Consider the following 15,611-nt stretch of genomic DNA (forward strand, 5'->3'; position numbering starts at 1 on the left):
ACACAAAACTGTACATATTGCACTGGACAATATTATTCACTTAATACAATACAGTAAACACATGATAATCTGTCCTTATATATATCATGCCTTTTTGTAGAAAGCTACTTTGGCAGTTTTTACTACCTGAGACATGCCACTCAGTCACATGTCATCCTTCTATTTTTAACATATGTCCTTCAAGTACAGGAGCCTTAGACCACTTTGGTGACACACATTCTGAGACCAAAAATTCACTGTAAAACAGGCCAACAGGAGCTTTTTTATTTATTTATTTTTTTCACTACCTACATGATAACCTTGACAGTTCTATTTTCTTTCTCCCTATTGTCCCCATTGTAAGTCATGCAGCGGTGCATGGCTATTCAACCCAAGCGACTGCAGCTAACTCGGACATAGAGAGAGGAGAATGGCCTGGTTGTCAACAAAGATGTTTTTATGGGGTTACCTGGCGAGAGAGAGAGAGAGAGAGAGAGAGAAAAGTGTAGTGAGTTTAACAATCCTATATTGAACAAATAAAAAAGTGCCCCATCATAATCAATTTCCTCTTACACAAGGGAAGCAATATATTGAAGTCCAGACTGAAAACATAGACACCAAAATAACAGCTGCCCTCCATCTTCTGTCTCTTTACTCCATCCAGCACCCTCTGTTTCTGATTGGATTGGTAGGGCTGGTAGTGAAAGAAGAGAAATAGCATACTCTGCCTCTGTAAACCTTTCTGTGAACCATTTCATAAAGTTGCTTTCATAGGACCTTTAAAGCTCAAACAACTGAAGTGAAACATTTATTCTTACTTTGAGTCCAAACATCCAAAAGATTTCAAACAAACTTGAATTTTATAGTTCTTGTTGTGCTTCACATAGCCATTCAGTATCTGAAAAGGTAGAGCTTTGCGGATTTGTATCTACTGTTGAAATTCTTCATATCATTCCCCAGCTAAAGATTGGGCTCATTGTGGATAGATGGATGGATAGATGGATGGATGGATGGAAAAAAAAACAGGAACCTGCTATCAATCACTCAACTCATACAGTGGAACCAAAACATATATTTGAGACACAACCCGAGCAGAGTCAGCCACCACTAACCTCTCCTCAGTTGACCATTTTTCAGGTTGGAGCTCTCCAGTTGCTTCCAAATAAACTGCTAGGTAGATAATACACTTAGAGCACAGAAGCTTTTAACCATTTACCACTGGCAGCAATAAGAAAAATTCAATTCAGTTCAATTCAGTTCAATTTTATTTATATAGCGCCAAATCACAACAAAAGTCATCTCAAGGTACTTTTCATATAGAGCAGGTCTAGACCACACTCTATAAAATAAGTATTTACAGAGAGAGACCCAACAGATCCCACCATGAGCAGCACTAGGAGACAGTGGCAAGGAAAAACTTCCTTTAAGAGGCAGAAACCTCAAGCAGAACCAGACTCGCTGGGTGGTTATGAAGGAGAGAGGGGTGAGGGGGGTGGGGGGTAGAGAATAGTGGGAGAAGAACATAGCATAACACAGGCTCCATATAAAATGTAAGGTGACGCCAATAATACAGCAGTAGTAATGATAGTAGTGATAATTAGAGTATTACCTGCTAATATAGCAATACAACTAATAGCAGTATAAGTAATTTCTAATTCTAGCAGCAGGTGTTGAGTGGAGTTGTAGGAGGAGCAGGAGACTTGTCATCACAGATCAGACTCAGAAAGAGACAGAAGAGGAGAGAGAGACGGAAGAGCACAATACTACAGGAAAGGGAAGATACTGAGTTAGTAACATGTATTTATGGGATGAATCCATAGTGATGGAGAGAGAGAGAGAGAGAGGCTCATTGCATCATGGTAGATCTCATGGCAGTTGAGGCCTATAGCAGCATAACTAAGGGAAGCCTGAGCTAACCCTAACTATAAACTTTATCAAAAAGGAAAGTTCTAAGCCTACTCTTAAAGGTACAGAGGGTGTCTGCCCCCCAGACTGAAACTGGAAGAAGGTTCCACAGTAGAGGAGCCTGATAACTGAAGGCTCTGCCTCCCATTCAACTCCTGGAAACTCTGGGAACCACCAGTAAACCAACATTCTGGGAGCACAGTGTCCTAGTAGGATTGTAGGGGACTATGAGATATTTGAGGTATGATGGTGCCTGACCATTAACGGCTTTGTAAGTGAGGAGGAGGATTTTGAAAAAAAAAAAAAAAGCATCTTTCACTGCTAAAAACGTATTCAGAACAGGCCCTAGGAGATGATATTGACATCACTAGTCCATGCTCCTCAGGCAGGTCATTCCAAATTGTGGCCATCATTATTCTTTAACTGTGACACTGGAAGGGTTAGAAGACTCTGTGCATGCTTGCAGTGTCATTTAAAGTTCAGAAAAACTATTTGGGGCCATGTCATATAAGCTTTAAAAGTAATCAGTGAAAATATGGTAAAAAAAAAAAAAAAGGAGAAAAACTTTGCTGCAGCATTTTGAATATGCTCCAGCCATTGTATCTTTCCACGGTAAGAATAGGAAAACAGATATTAGAGACCTCACGTTTTCATGGCAAGATGAAATGAATGCATAATATCAATCTAATTCACGTTCCTTAAATGGAAAAAGCAAACATGGATACTTGTGTTGCTCACTGCAAATTAAGGCTCATGCTGTTAGGTTCCCCAAGGTGGGCTCATTGCAAGGAAGGACAGGTTGAATACAAATGAAAACATGCTCAAAGTCAAAAACAGCAACTTTCGTTTTTGCTTATTTGTTTTCTCAGAATTCTACAAATTATTAGACATTTTATACTTAGGATAGTTAATGGAGGTTACAGTTTAAGTAAGTGTAATCATCTAAAGAACAGGAGATGTCCTCTGTTGTTGCATTAAATTAGCACATTCAAGAAAAAAAAAGACTTAGCATTGAACCTTAAGGTGCTGCATCCAGAGAGGAGAGAGGAGTCAAACCCAAAGAAAGTAGAAATTCCATATTAATCAAAATCATAACCCAAACCATAGCCTCATCAAAAACAAAGTGAGGTTTATAGAGAATTTTGTCCACTTAAGATGCAGAACTGCAGTGTGTGCTTGACATGTTCAATAACCTTGTTTGTTTAATAACAACATTTAGTGCAAGATGGAAAACATGTAAATCAAGGTTATGCCAGGCTTAATATATCAGGGTCTCTACAACAAACCTTGACAGTAGCACCTGAGAAATGCAAAACGTGTCAGTCGCCAAAGGGCTTCATCTTTCTGACTCATTAAACAGCAGCCAGTCCATCACCATAGACAGAGAGCTGATACAACCATTGTTTTCACACAGTCATCCATCTAGCTATTCTTACACCAGACCTCTGTGAAATATAATTTTGTAGAAGTAATAAGTCAAAAAACAAAGGTCTTGTGTGAAAGTGGTCCAACATTAACATTTGCCATTACTGCAAGATCCCATGAAGTACTATTTAAGGTTGCACAATATACTATTACAAGAATACTGCAAACACAGGTATTAGATTGTGAGGGAGATTAATCTTTGTTAAGACTCACACTGGGAACCAGCAGAGGGCTGAGAAGGGGTGACTTACAGAACTGCAGAGTAAGGACTCTATTTAGGGAGTAAAGACGAGAGCCAGACCTATGGCCTATTTGACTGAACCTCACCTTGACTAAGTAGGTGGTATAATAGAGTTCAGACAAATGGTGAAGTTGTAAAGGATTCCACTATGTAGCACCATAATACTCTTTCAAATTGATGAGCAGCCCTTGAAAAGCGACTGAATTTTATGTCTTCAGAACTGGGAATTGGAGACTCCCCAGGACTCGAGGATGCATTTCATGTTGATTGGGGCTATAAAATCATCATTGTGCTCTCAGGGTGATGAAGCTGGATGTCATTCCAGTTCATGTACATAATAACATGCTAGGCAAGGGAATAATATGACAGTTAGTGGGGTAATAAAGGCGTATGAAACAACCAGTTTCTCTGCTGTTGCGGTAGCCATGTCAGACCACTGAGGGCCCACAGTGAGATGGTTAGGATACTCCAAAAATGACCCTGCAAACATCAACAGGGAGCCCATCAGTGCTAGATGAACAGCTGTACTCCGTGCCTTATTATTCCTTACACAACAGTGGAGACCACTGCAGGGCTTTTCCTTCCACTGTCTCAAAGTTAATTATGTAAGGCTCAAGTTTGTTTTAGCTTGTGCATGTCACCTCTGATGGATTATCATAGATGCTACCACTGTGCTATTGTATGCTTACAGGTCTATAGGCAGATATAGAGCTCCACTAGCCCCTTTTCTGGATGTCACTTGGGCACACACACCTTTGCCCTGAGTGACAGAGATAGATAGAGAGAATGAAAGGATTATGCGGGAGCATAAAATTTAGTAATACTCTGTAGGTGGTTTGCAGCTACACGGAATCATTTTTAGACTGAAACAAATCACATATACTCATTATAGAGATTATGCTGCATCAAAAGAGGTGCCTGGACCGTCAGTCTGACAGTCAGTCTGACTGATGGACCAATCAATTGATGTATAATTATTACCACCTCTACTGGAACTGGAACAGGGGCAATAAATTATTTGCCAATTGAATGATGCAGAGATACTGTAACTTGAGGGAACAGGCTGAGACGGTCAAACTAATTAAGTGTTTTGTTGTCTGACTTCACCAGGTCGTGCCAATCACTGGTCAGCCATAATTGGTGCATCCCACTCCAAGAACTACGTGCTGTGGGAATATGGCGGCTTTGCCAGCGAAGGGGTTAAACAGGTAGCCGAGCTGGGCTCCCCAGTCAAAATGGAGGAGGAGATCAGACAGAAGGTAAGATTCTCCACTGCTTGTATAGGAAGCAGCATTTTTTCAAGAAATGTGTATTTAACAAATGCATGAGTTAATTGATACAAATATTCAGCTTGCTTTTTTTTTTACCTTGATTAAACTGATAAGAAATGAGTTGTGTAACGACACAGGGGCCTCAGAGGATGTTCCAGGATGTGCACACCTGAGTTCGGTGTGGGATGAATTGCTTTGACATTGTTGTCCAGTTTGATTAGTGCTTTCAAGCATCTACGCTATTCTTAGCCTTCCACTGCATCTACTGTGTACACTTCACCAGTACGCAGGGGGAGTACTTTTGTAGGTTTAGATGTGAAAAGAAGAGGATAGAAGGAACTTTGTGGTGTGCCATGAAATGAGACCTCTCTCACCAGAATTAATTTCTTCTTCTATCAGTTTCATTTTTGATCAGACATGACTGTAATAATGCTCAGGAGGTGCTTTGTCACAGGAGGTAGCTGTTATTTCCATCATCAGCTCAGTTAAATCACGATTGATTCCAACTAGGTTGAGTTGTCTTCCCTATAGTGCCCAAAGGGCATTTTCTCTAATTTCACTTCTAAACTGCCACTCACAGCTTTCACCTTTCTGTTACATATTAAATTGTGATTTTTATATATTTCTTGTACTCCACCTCTCATGCTCTCTACCCCTCCTTGGCCTCTCTTCTCTTTATTATTTCCACGAATAGCTTGGTATATCTTTCTTCTTTCCTTCTTCTCCATAGCTGTCTCTCTCAGTCTTAAAATAACCCTTGCTGGCAGAGCAGATGGTCCTGCAGAGTGCTTATTGTTGGCTAATATTGAAGACCTGGAGTCACAGTAGATAATGAGAGCATAGTGTGAGCAATGGGGTCTCTGTGTCATTGCTGCTTTCCCACTGCTATTACAGCACACACTGTTTTTTTTTTTTTTTTTTTTTGTATCAGTCTTATCTCTCAGCCCGGATCATTAGATGAGTTTCTTTCTATGCTTAGGGGTGAGAGTGAAATGGCATGAGATTTGCTTGACCAGTACAGTTGATGTTGTTCTGTTTGCAGTTAACTTGCAATTATTTCTGGAACACACGAAAAAGAATTCTTTTACCCACACAGTCAATCACATATGCCGACGCAGAGATCAGTCCCATAAACCAGCCAAGATGGATAACCCTCTGCTTTCTCTAGGCAGGTTGAGAATTATGAACAGGACAGAAAATAGCTGTATTGTACAGTAAAATTGTACAGTACAGTGAAATGATTGAATGGGACAAAATGAGACATTTTCCTCACCACCTGCGATCATGTCATCACCAAGTGTGGCGTGGCTCAAGCTGTGGTTGTCAAGAATAATTGCTCAGTAGTAGAGTGGGATTGGCTGACACAAGAATACAGGGTGATGATTACACAAGCGATCAATATAAACCCTGATTGGTCTGTTACTAAGCTGCATGGAATTATTCACTGCCTGAAAAAAGCTAATGAATAGTCAGCCTTTTTCAATACTTAGTGCAATTTATGCTTGTGTTAGTGCGTTTGATATCTATGTGTGTTAGGCTGTCCGTAAATAAGCAATCACACTGAGCTTTTGTCGCGTCACTTTGCCTCACAAGACCTATGGATTCTTTGCGGTTGACATTCACACAGCTGCTTTTGATGACCAGAAGCTAAAAAAAGGTTTTATTACCTCTGACAACTACCCTACTCACTCATTATATTCACTTCTCTACAAGTCGCACAGCACAGAGAGTCTGTCGATGCCCTTGAGGTAGGGAGGCAGGGTGAAGGAGGCTCCCTCTTTTGAGCTGTGCAGAGCTCCTTGGTAAACGCTGACACAAACAGAAAGCTGATTCGCTTTATGTCAGGTGGGGAGCCGAGGTGGGGAGCGCTGGCTTGAGGGTGGGGTGGGGTGGGCTGGGGCAACTAGTAATGAATGCAAAATTGATATTCATAGCCAGGCTCCACTCCAGCCAAGAGGCGCGCTGATCAGAGTGTTCATACAAAGTTCCATTTGCAGAGCCAAACAGGCATGCAGACAGCGCAAACAATGTGCACACACACAGACACGCAGAGCCCTCTTTATCCCGCTCATGTCAATTCAGAGTGTGATGGCTTTATTTTATATCAGAGTTTGTTACCCTTTCAGAGCAGGGACAGGGGTGTGTTGTACCATCTGTCTTGCTGCCATTGCTCATCAGATGTATGGTGGGAAAAAATTTACATGTGTCTGTCCTCTGGGGAATAAAGACATCTTTAGAATTGGAGCTTTATTAAACTGCAAAACTACAGACAGTGGTAGTATTTTGTATGTCCTTAGATTTCTTAAAATACAATTTACATACATTAAAATGAGGAGTAAGGATATGACACGTGCAATTTGCTGAATTTTATTTGTCCATCCTGCACATACAGGATACTCTGCACGCTCATTTTCTGTGGTTATGATGTGACCGGCCGGTAATAAAAACATGATAAAAACATGATTGCATGTCAGAGCCTTCAAACACAGCTTTCACCCACACAGTCTCAGGACCACTGAGTGCAAGCAATCATAACACTGTGACACTCATCACAGTGAAACGGACTGAGATCATAAGTGTGACCATTACTACCCTTTTAAGAATTCATGTATTGAAATGAACAGCATAAAATTGCAGTTCACATTCACAGGAGAGGGTGCTTTGATTTGATCTATGATAGCCTGTCACTAAAGATGCAGATCAGATTTATATGTGTTTAATCTACCCCTCGGAGAGTGTCTTGAGGTTTAGTACATACAGTAGTTTGAGAAGGTGACTTACAGAGAGTAATCAGGGACCCCTTTTTTTTCTTTTCAAATTGTCTTGCCAGACTGTAAACAGATGTGCAATACTGTTCCATTTGCCAAGTACAAATGCTCTTATCAGAGGACTTGGCAGCGTGGGGATGCAGCCTGAGTCCGTTGTTGTTGTCCCCTCCTTTCATGTCTGAGGTGATTTGTATATGCATTCAGTCACTGCAGAAGCTCAGTGTGTCACTAATGAGAAGTTTAATGAGACTGTCTCCATGGACCAGCGACCAGGGCCAAGGCCTCAGACGGATTATGAAATCTTCTATTTCCTCTCGCAGCATGGGGCGTTTTTCATTATTGCACAGTACGGGCGCTTACGGAATCCTCTATTATCCTCAGCTCCACAGCTGTGCCACAGAAGAGAGACACAACGCATCTTGGGATGGAGTCAAAAAGAGACATTACAGATAAATGACAGGAAGTACAGATCCGTGTCACTTGATACAGCTTTTATTGTCTGGCATCTTTTTCATTTGTGCAAGGATTCGTGTGCAGGTAATAACTTTCATGGACCATCCCAGTGACTCCTGGTAGATTCCCTTCTGAATGTAAGAAGTCAGTACAGGATATTTCTGAGTAGTATTCATATAAAAGTTTTTTTAAATTGTGATGCTGATTGCTACTGGTATCACAGCCAAATTAACAGGTTGAGGAATGTTTTTTCACAGTCTTCAAGGAGCTTCAGAGCTGACTCGCACATTTAGTTTGCGTGACAAGCAAAAGAACAACAGGTATTATGGAATAAAATAGCAGCTTGTTGTTCATGTTCCTCCCTCTGCTCCTTTTTCCATGCACCTTGCAAGGATTCAAATGGTAATTTTGCAGTTCAGTTCTGGTGAGAACAGTAAGGTCTGCCATCTGTAAGTGGGAGGCCTGCAGTCAGGAGCGTGGGTGGAGAATAATAGATATGCAGGTTCCTTTGGGTCCCTGACTCTCTCTGAATGAGCAGGTGTGTATGTGTGTTTCTCTTTGTTTACAAAGAATGACTTCACATCCACTTTCACTGCACTGAAATCTGTATTCCCTGTGTGTCTTTTGGTACACTTTTAATTTTCTCTGGTGGCAGCATTGACTAGTGATAAACCTTGTCAGAGTTTTTTTTGCGTCTGGACAAATGCCGTCAGGGACCAGAGCTTCTGTCTATTGTATTGATCCTCTGAGATTAGAAGGTTAGTGGGAAGGAATTTCATTTAATCACATTGAATTTTATTATTTATTTTATTTGATAACATCAACTGTTGCTGATTTATTTTTCTTGTTATTGCTGCCTGAGGGTTTCATCCCAGTGTCCTTTGAGACCATCTACTAATGTCATAGCTGGGTTTCATCTTTGTCATTGTCGAACTGATGGCACACTTAACACACTATCTTGAAAAGACACAGTTATGTTATTGCTTAAAAGTGTGGTAAGCAACTTCACTCCATTCATTCCAATGAGTGCACAGTTGAGTAAAGAAATACATGACATGAGCACAATTCAGATTCAGGTTGCAAAAGCACTTTGTTCCCTGACTAAGTAAACACTTAATAGTTGACATTTTGATAATGAGCGATTGTAATTATTTATTTATTTATTTATTTATTTTGTCACTGCACATGCCTCCTGCCTATAAGACCTGTATAAGGCCAACAGATTAGAGAAGACTGAATGACTCAGGCTCAGTGATTTTCTTGCATCATTAAGTTTTGTAATGTCTTTTTAAGATCCAATCTTTCATCAAACAGCAAGAGATCAAACTGTTCTTCACCTTGATGTCATTCAGAATTGGTGTTTCAACCCCCCACATTTGATTAATTCCTGAGCTAACTAATTATCTTGAGCCTGGGTGTATATCTGGCGGTCTGTGCAGCACGCAAGCATGTATGATACATCAATGAAATTCGCTTGCTTTTATGTTCTATGAAAGGGTCTAGGTCACGATTACTCAGAAAGTACGCCGTGCTGTTTTAACACCAGTCGAGATGATTGCGATGACGGAAATGTTTTTATGAGACGGTATACTCATGCAGGAGGCATTTTGCTATATTCTCTATTGTATGAAGTCAATGGCACAGGAGGACAAGTGGCTTGCTGAAAGGGGTCAGGTTATGTAGGGGCTGGGGGTTTAAACGCTGTTTGGATTCACAGCGGTTCAGACTTGTCCTCTTGAGTGCCTCTTAGCTTAAATCCTTTCTCAGCCATGTTAGAATATAATGACACACACAGAGAAGAAAAGCATCACAATGTCTTAAAGGAGGCCATATACTGAATCTTTGCCAGAGGAGTAACTATCTTTCAATTTTAATGTGGATTAAGCGATGTTAAACATTCTGAAATGGCAACATGTATTATCTTTTAGTGCCTCACAAACAGTAAAAACTGTTATTTTTTTAATGTGCAAAATAATGCTTGTCCATTTGTTCCTTTTGGGCATGCATATGCCAGCAAGATTTTAGTTTTGTTTGACTGAAGTGATAAATGATATATTGCCTCTTTTGTCATAGTGCAGTAGCGGTGACCCACTAGGTAACTCTCTTCAACATGCTCCTCTAGACACAGCAGGGTTGGATTCAGGAGATGTTGACATGATAATTCACACATATGATGCAGGCTCCTTTTCTGCTTTTCATTGTTTTTTATTCTCTCAGCTTATCATTCATGCTTGTCATGTATTCCTTATGTATCTCTCTGTGCTTGTGTTGCTTCATGAGGTCAGGTTTTTGCCACAGTGGGATTCCAATTAGCTATAAAGAGGCCTCCCAGAGGATAAAGTCTTGACCCTAGCTTTGCATCCAATGTTGCCAAGCCATGGCGGATCATGCCAAACCCCCAGTTTGTGTAAGAGAATGCAGACATTCCCTCTACTCCTCACCATGGCCACTTCTCCCTTGCTACATTTAGAAATTACTTATACTGCTATTAGTTGTATTGCTATGTTAGCAGTTAATACTTTAATTATCACTATTATCATTACTACTACTGTATTATTGGCGTTACCTTACGTTTTATATGGAACCAGTGTTATGCTATGTTCTTCTCTCGCTATTCTCTACTATATAAATAAAATTGAATTGAATTGAATTACATCACTCTTCTGTTCTGTTTTCTGTGTATCTTCTTGGCTCCTAGTTTAGAAAAAACACCAGTGTTTAGGAGAGAATAATTCTTTAATTTTGGCTGGCAGTCCTCTCTTGGCCTGTCAAGTCAGCTTTATGAGGCCAGCAGAGATATTCCTGTTTGGGAAAAACAAAGCTCTCAAAAACCTTAATGCCTGCCTTGGTTCCCAGGACTGTTATTATGATTGCCGAAATCGAGCAGCACAGCCAGAGGCAAGCACATTCTGAAATGCAGTGAGGTAGAGTTAGCCAATATGCTTTGTGTATGTGCGTGAGTGTGCACTTGCACACAGTGTGGGCATATGAGAGGGTTCTTTATTTTTCTCATAATGAATTAGTCAGAGAGAGAAATGTGTGACCTCATCATTAAGAGGACACAGATCTTAATGGCCTCCCATGCAGGTGTTTTCATGTCGGTGGAATTTGTCTCTGAATAGTGTATGATTTGGTTTTCATGTACATGTGTTTGCATGTGTCTAACATCTGTGTGTGTGTGTGTGTGTGTGTGTGTGTGTGTGCCTGCCTTAATGTTGACTTAACCCGGTCCTTGGTGCAGCTGGTTGGCTCAGGACTCACAGCTACATACACAGTCACAGGGATAAAAGCTGGATTATTCTGGAATCTCAGACATCTTGGCCAGAGGCAGCTTTGATAAAGCCACCCCAGTGTCCAGAGAGCTGAATAGAATAAAGAGGAGTGGTAGCATGCAAAGCAGAGAGGACCGGACGCTGCTCCAGTCAATCCTGTCAGAGCATCATAGCATTCAAAGATTAAACATTTGCCTAATTTGTCTTATTTGAATATGTCAGAACTTTTGACTCTGAATATTTGTCTGTTCCTGTGAGTGTGAGATGACAGAGTTTGGGGAAATTAAAATTCTAATTTATGCTAAACACTGAAATGTTTTGAGCCAGCATTGTATCTGTAGTCTCTAAGGGAAATCTTTCCCCTTTTAATCAGTTATAAATCAGGGCTATTAATACCGCTCATGCAGTGTTTCATGTGTTTATCTGCACGAGTGCTTTTCAGTTTGTTTATTCATGAGTTTAACATCAGAGCTCATATTTAATGTGTCACTGTCAGTTTGTTTGTTTGTTCTGTTGCTCTGTGGCAAAACTTTTAGCTTGCAAGTGGAGAACACACACAAGTGGAAGAAGTGAACGAAGAAGTGGAGATGGAATGGAAAAGAGAGTGAGAGAAAGTGTTTCTGCTGAGCATACGTAACAATAACTGAGCAGCAGGGTGGTGTGAACATATGCATGAGACCATACACCTCTCACATGCTTACTCAACTGTAAATGGGTGTTAATGAAGGAAAGTATTACTCAGTGCATTTCTATTCCACCCCATCTGTTAAGTCCTGCTGCCAGTGTGGTTTACTGTAACATTTGGTTTTTGCAGTGGCAAATTAAGGTGACATATTGAGAGGTCATAACAGAACCTGTATAGAACTGTAACTGTTACTTCATGTTACAAAATCTGATTCTCTAGGATGAACTTTAGTGATATGGAATAGAGACTTCTTATTTTTCTAGATCTTTATCAGATCAAAGCCAGCTAAATACAATAACCCTTCATTATAAATCTCTATGTAAATGAGACCATGGCTCTGAGGGTCCCCCCCTCAACCACCACCACCACCCTTACCCATTCAATGCAATCTCCATATCATTTGGTGGGTTGGGGACCTGGAGTCTGTCTTCCAAGGCGCAAACAGATGAAGGAGACAGGATGTGATAGACAGTCAAGGACATAGGAGAGCAGAGCATATAGACATGATCCTATATACCTCTGACACTCAAATCAAACACAAGTGCGATACAGTTTCATACCTCATAAGATTTGTATCGATAGTGCAACAGAGACGTTGTAAGGGATAAGGACTGTGAAGCACTGCGTGTAAGCACATTCTAGCCAACATTACGTTTGTCTATTGTAAACACTATTATCATCTGTTACCATCACTATTTATAGTTTACAATAGCTTTTCATGAGATTCAGGGAGATGCCTGTGATTTATTATGCACAAACACTATTTTTGTACTGCTACAGCATTTGCTAATTCCAGGTTATTGCTTATTCCATTACTTTTAGTGCAGCATCATTCATTTCTAATGTTGCATTATTTTGCCTCAAATGCATTAAAAAGCTCATTACTCTGTGTGTGTGTGTGTGTGTGTGTGTGTGTGCAGGCGCTGCACACAAACACTAATAATAGTTACTCTGTGGATATGATTCTTCTCTGCCTGTAGAGAGAACTAAGAAAAGCAGAACATTTATGTTATCAGCTCAGGCTGGCTGGTGGACTTAAAGGGGAGTGAAACTGGCCAGACCATGTAGCAGCGTATTGAAATGCTGCTTTGTAAATACAGTGTAAGCTAAACTCCTTTACAGACTGTACTTTGTGGTGTATCTTGTTTAATTTTTAGGATATCTGGAGGAGATGATCAAATTTTGGCTATTAAAAATGACAAATCCCTTATATGCTGTGTGTTATCGCAAATGGACACATATACATTATATATCCTACATTTAGATGTAGCTCTGTCAGTTCCTGTAGTCTTGCATACTGTGCGTGTATGTGAAGCACTGTTTTGCCTTTAGCATGTTTTTGTTTGTTACCCTTGGAGGTAATTCTGAGTTAATGTCTCTTGTGAGTTTTGGACTGAATTATGTAATCTGGTGCATAACTCTGTGTGATACAGTGCAGTCAGTAAGGATGTATAAGTTGCGTCTGATATTGTATGCATATCTGATAAATGCATGTGGATTTCATTGGAAAATTCCCAGATCAGCCTGAGTTGGTAGAGTTTTCTCACTAGCTGTGGTAGTTTCAGGATCATCACACACTCTGCACTGCAGCACATCTAGCCTCAATGACCGCTGACCTCCTTACAGAGCAAGGATTCTGGAACTGAGAATGAAAGTTAGTAAAATGGAAGAAAAAGCTTAGAGAGCGACAGACAGCCTGAACTGGGTCATCAAAGGCAGTTACCTCAATTCATCTCTAATAATATCCCCCAGCCCTGGGCCCAGGTCTGCTGGAGTTGCCTATATGGTGGCTCAGGCTGCTTGATGAATGAGTGTGCCAGGCAGCACTATGGGCTTCCAGACTGCACTGCAAGGCTCAGAGATTGCCACCGAGGACAGCCACGGTCAGCAAATCAATTCACGGCTCTCTAGAGGAGTAGTCAGCGCTTACAAACTCATCTGCCTTAAGCATGGAAGATTCTCTTGTCACCACGTTTCCTCCCTCGCCTGCGGGATGTTCTCCTGCCCCTGTTTTGAGCAAGATTGGTGTGACTGAAGTGACTTCACCTATGCAGTATCTGAACTGCAGCTTATTCTGCAGGGCAGGATATGGGAATGTCAGTGGAGATTTAATTAACACCTGAAGGCTGTGTAAGCCTTTACGCCATGCACTGATAACAGGCAGCTTGCATCCCATTGGAATTTCGAAGCAATTTTTTTTATGTCTATTAATAGTTTGGAGTACGTGCTGGGACAGACAGATCAGAGATTCCTGAGCAGAACTTTGATTACAACATCAGAGGAACTCCTATCTCACCCAGGGTAAAGGCTCCTTTAGACCAAGTGGGGCTTTGGCTCGCAGGCAGAAAATGGCTCTTAATTTCACATAATTGTCATGTCCCAGGGAATAGTTTGACCACTATGAATATAGAATAAAGTATTCTGGCATCATTAAGCTGAGCGGAATCCTTCTGACACATATTGAAAATAGCAACTAGCAAGCAAGTTATGCAATCATGAAATAAGCAAAGGGGTATTTAGTAGTTTTAAGTTGCTAATTGCAGTGCTCAGAAAATGCTTGTTCAGCATCTCACAATCTGCTTTCACATTAAGTCACCAGAAGATAAAGTAGAAATTCACTCTCCTCCTTCTATTTATTGCACATTTCCATGCCACAATCTTCAGTGTCAGGTTGCTTTGATATAGCCATGACAAAGCATATGAATGACTTATCTGCATAGTTTTGCACTCAGGAAATAAGGTTTCCTGGTAATATTAATGAAGTGAAAAAATAATGGAGGTATTTGCATGGTAATTTGCACTAATGATCTTTTTAGTATGATGATTATACAAGTATGTGCTGCGGTTGATATTCCAAAGGGGTCGGAAAAGGCAAACTCTCCAGCTGTTACTGGGCCACGTGCAGGTCTTCCTGCCATTGCACTGAGTGAAGGGATGTTACCGCCCTCATGTTGTTAGCAATAGTCGCTAGGAGCCGGGAATAGCCATTAGTATCATTTTTCACCAGAGACTGTGTGAATGATATAGGCAATTTCTAGCTTCTCGCTTGCTTTTGCTGCAGTATCAGACTAGCTTTGTTGGCATGAAAGATTCTAATACAGTTTTATTTGCATTGGGAACCTGGTGATCTGTGCTACCTCATCTTCTGGAGCAAAAACTCAGGGACACATTATCATCAACACTGTTTAATGAAAACTCAACCCTAAAGAGTCTCTGTTCAAAATGAATATTTCATGGTTGCCAGATGCATTCCTTGGACCTTGTTAATGCTGATCAAAATTTAAATACACAATATCAAACATGCTTCTCACACACACACACACAGAGAAAGTATCAAAGTCAAGGTGCCCTAATTTTGAAGTGATGTACAGTTATGGCCGTTAAGTGGTAGTTAACTGTTCTCTTAAGTTTGAATGAATCTGTTGAATGTATGAAAGTCTTACAAGCTTTATTGTGATGTTATATGCATGAAGAAGTTTTTGCTGGGCTTAAGTGTGTTGGGCATCCATGTTTGCAGTCCAAGGTAGTTTTAGATCTGGTTTTATGTCTGTTTTATATCATTGCATTTAATGATGAGGTGTTAAAGATTGTAATCCCAAGAAGAACAGCAGC

At 40.6% G+C, this 15,611-nt stretch overlaps 1 protein-coding gene across 1 annotated transcript in view; it reads left to right on the forward strand.

Annotated features, from left to right (window-relative positions):
* The window catches only part of spon1a (spondin 1a), a 65,330-nt gene that overhangs the window by 16,188 nt on the left and 33,531 nt on the right, over positions 1 to 15,611 (forward strand). Inside the window, exon 6 of the mRNA XM_018668053.2 lies at positions 4,661 to 4,809. Coding sequence (XP_018523569.1) covers positions 4,661 to 4,809 — 149 coding nt within the window. The remainder of the gene's footprint in view (positions 1 to 4,660; positions 4,810 to 15,611) is intronic.

This window comes from Lates calcarifer, linkage group LG2 (assembly GCF_001640805.2).
Source record: "Lates calcarifer isolate ASB-BC8 linkage group LG2, TLL_Latcal_v3, whole genome shotgun sequence".
Lineage (NCBI taxonomy): Eukaryota > Metazoa > Chordata > Actinopteri > Centropomidae > Lates > Lates calcarifer.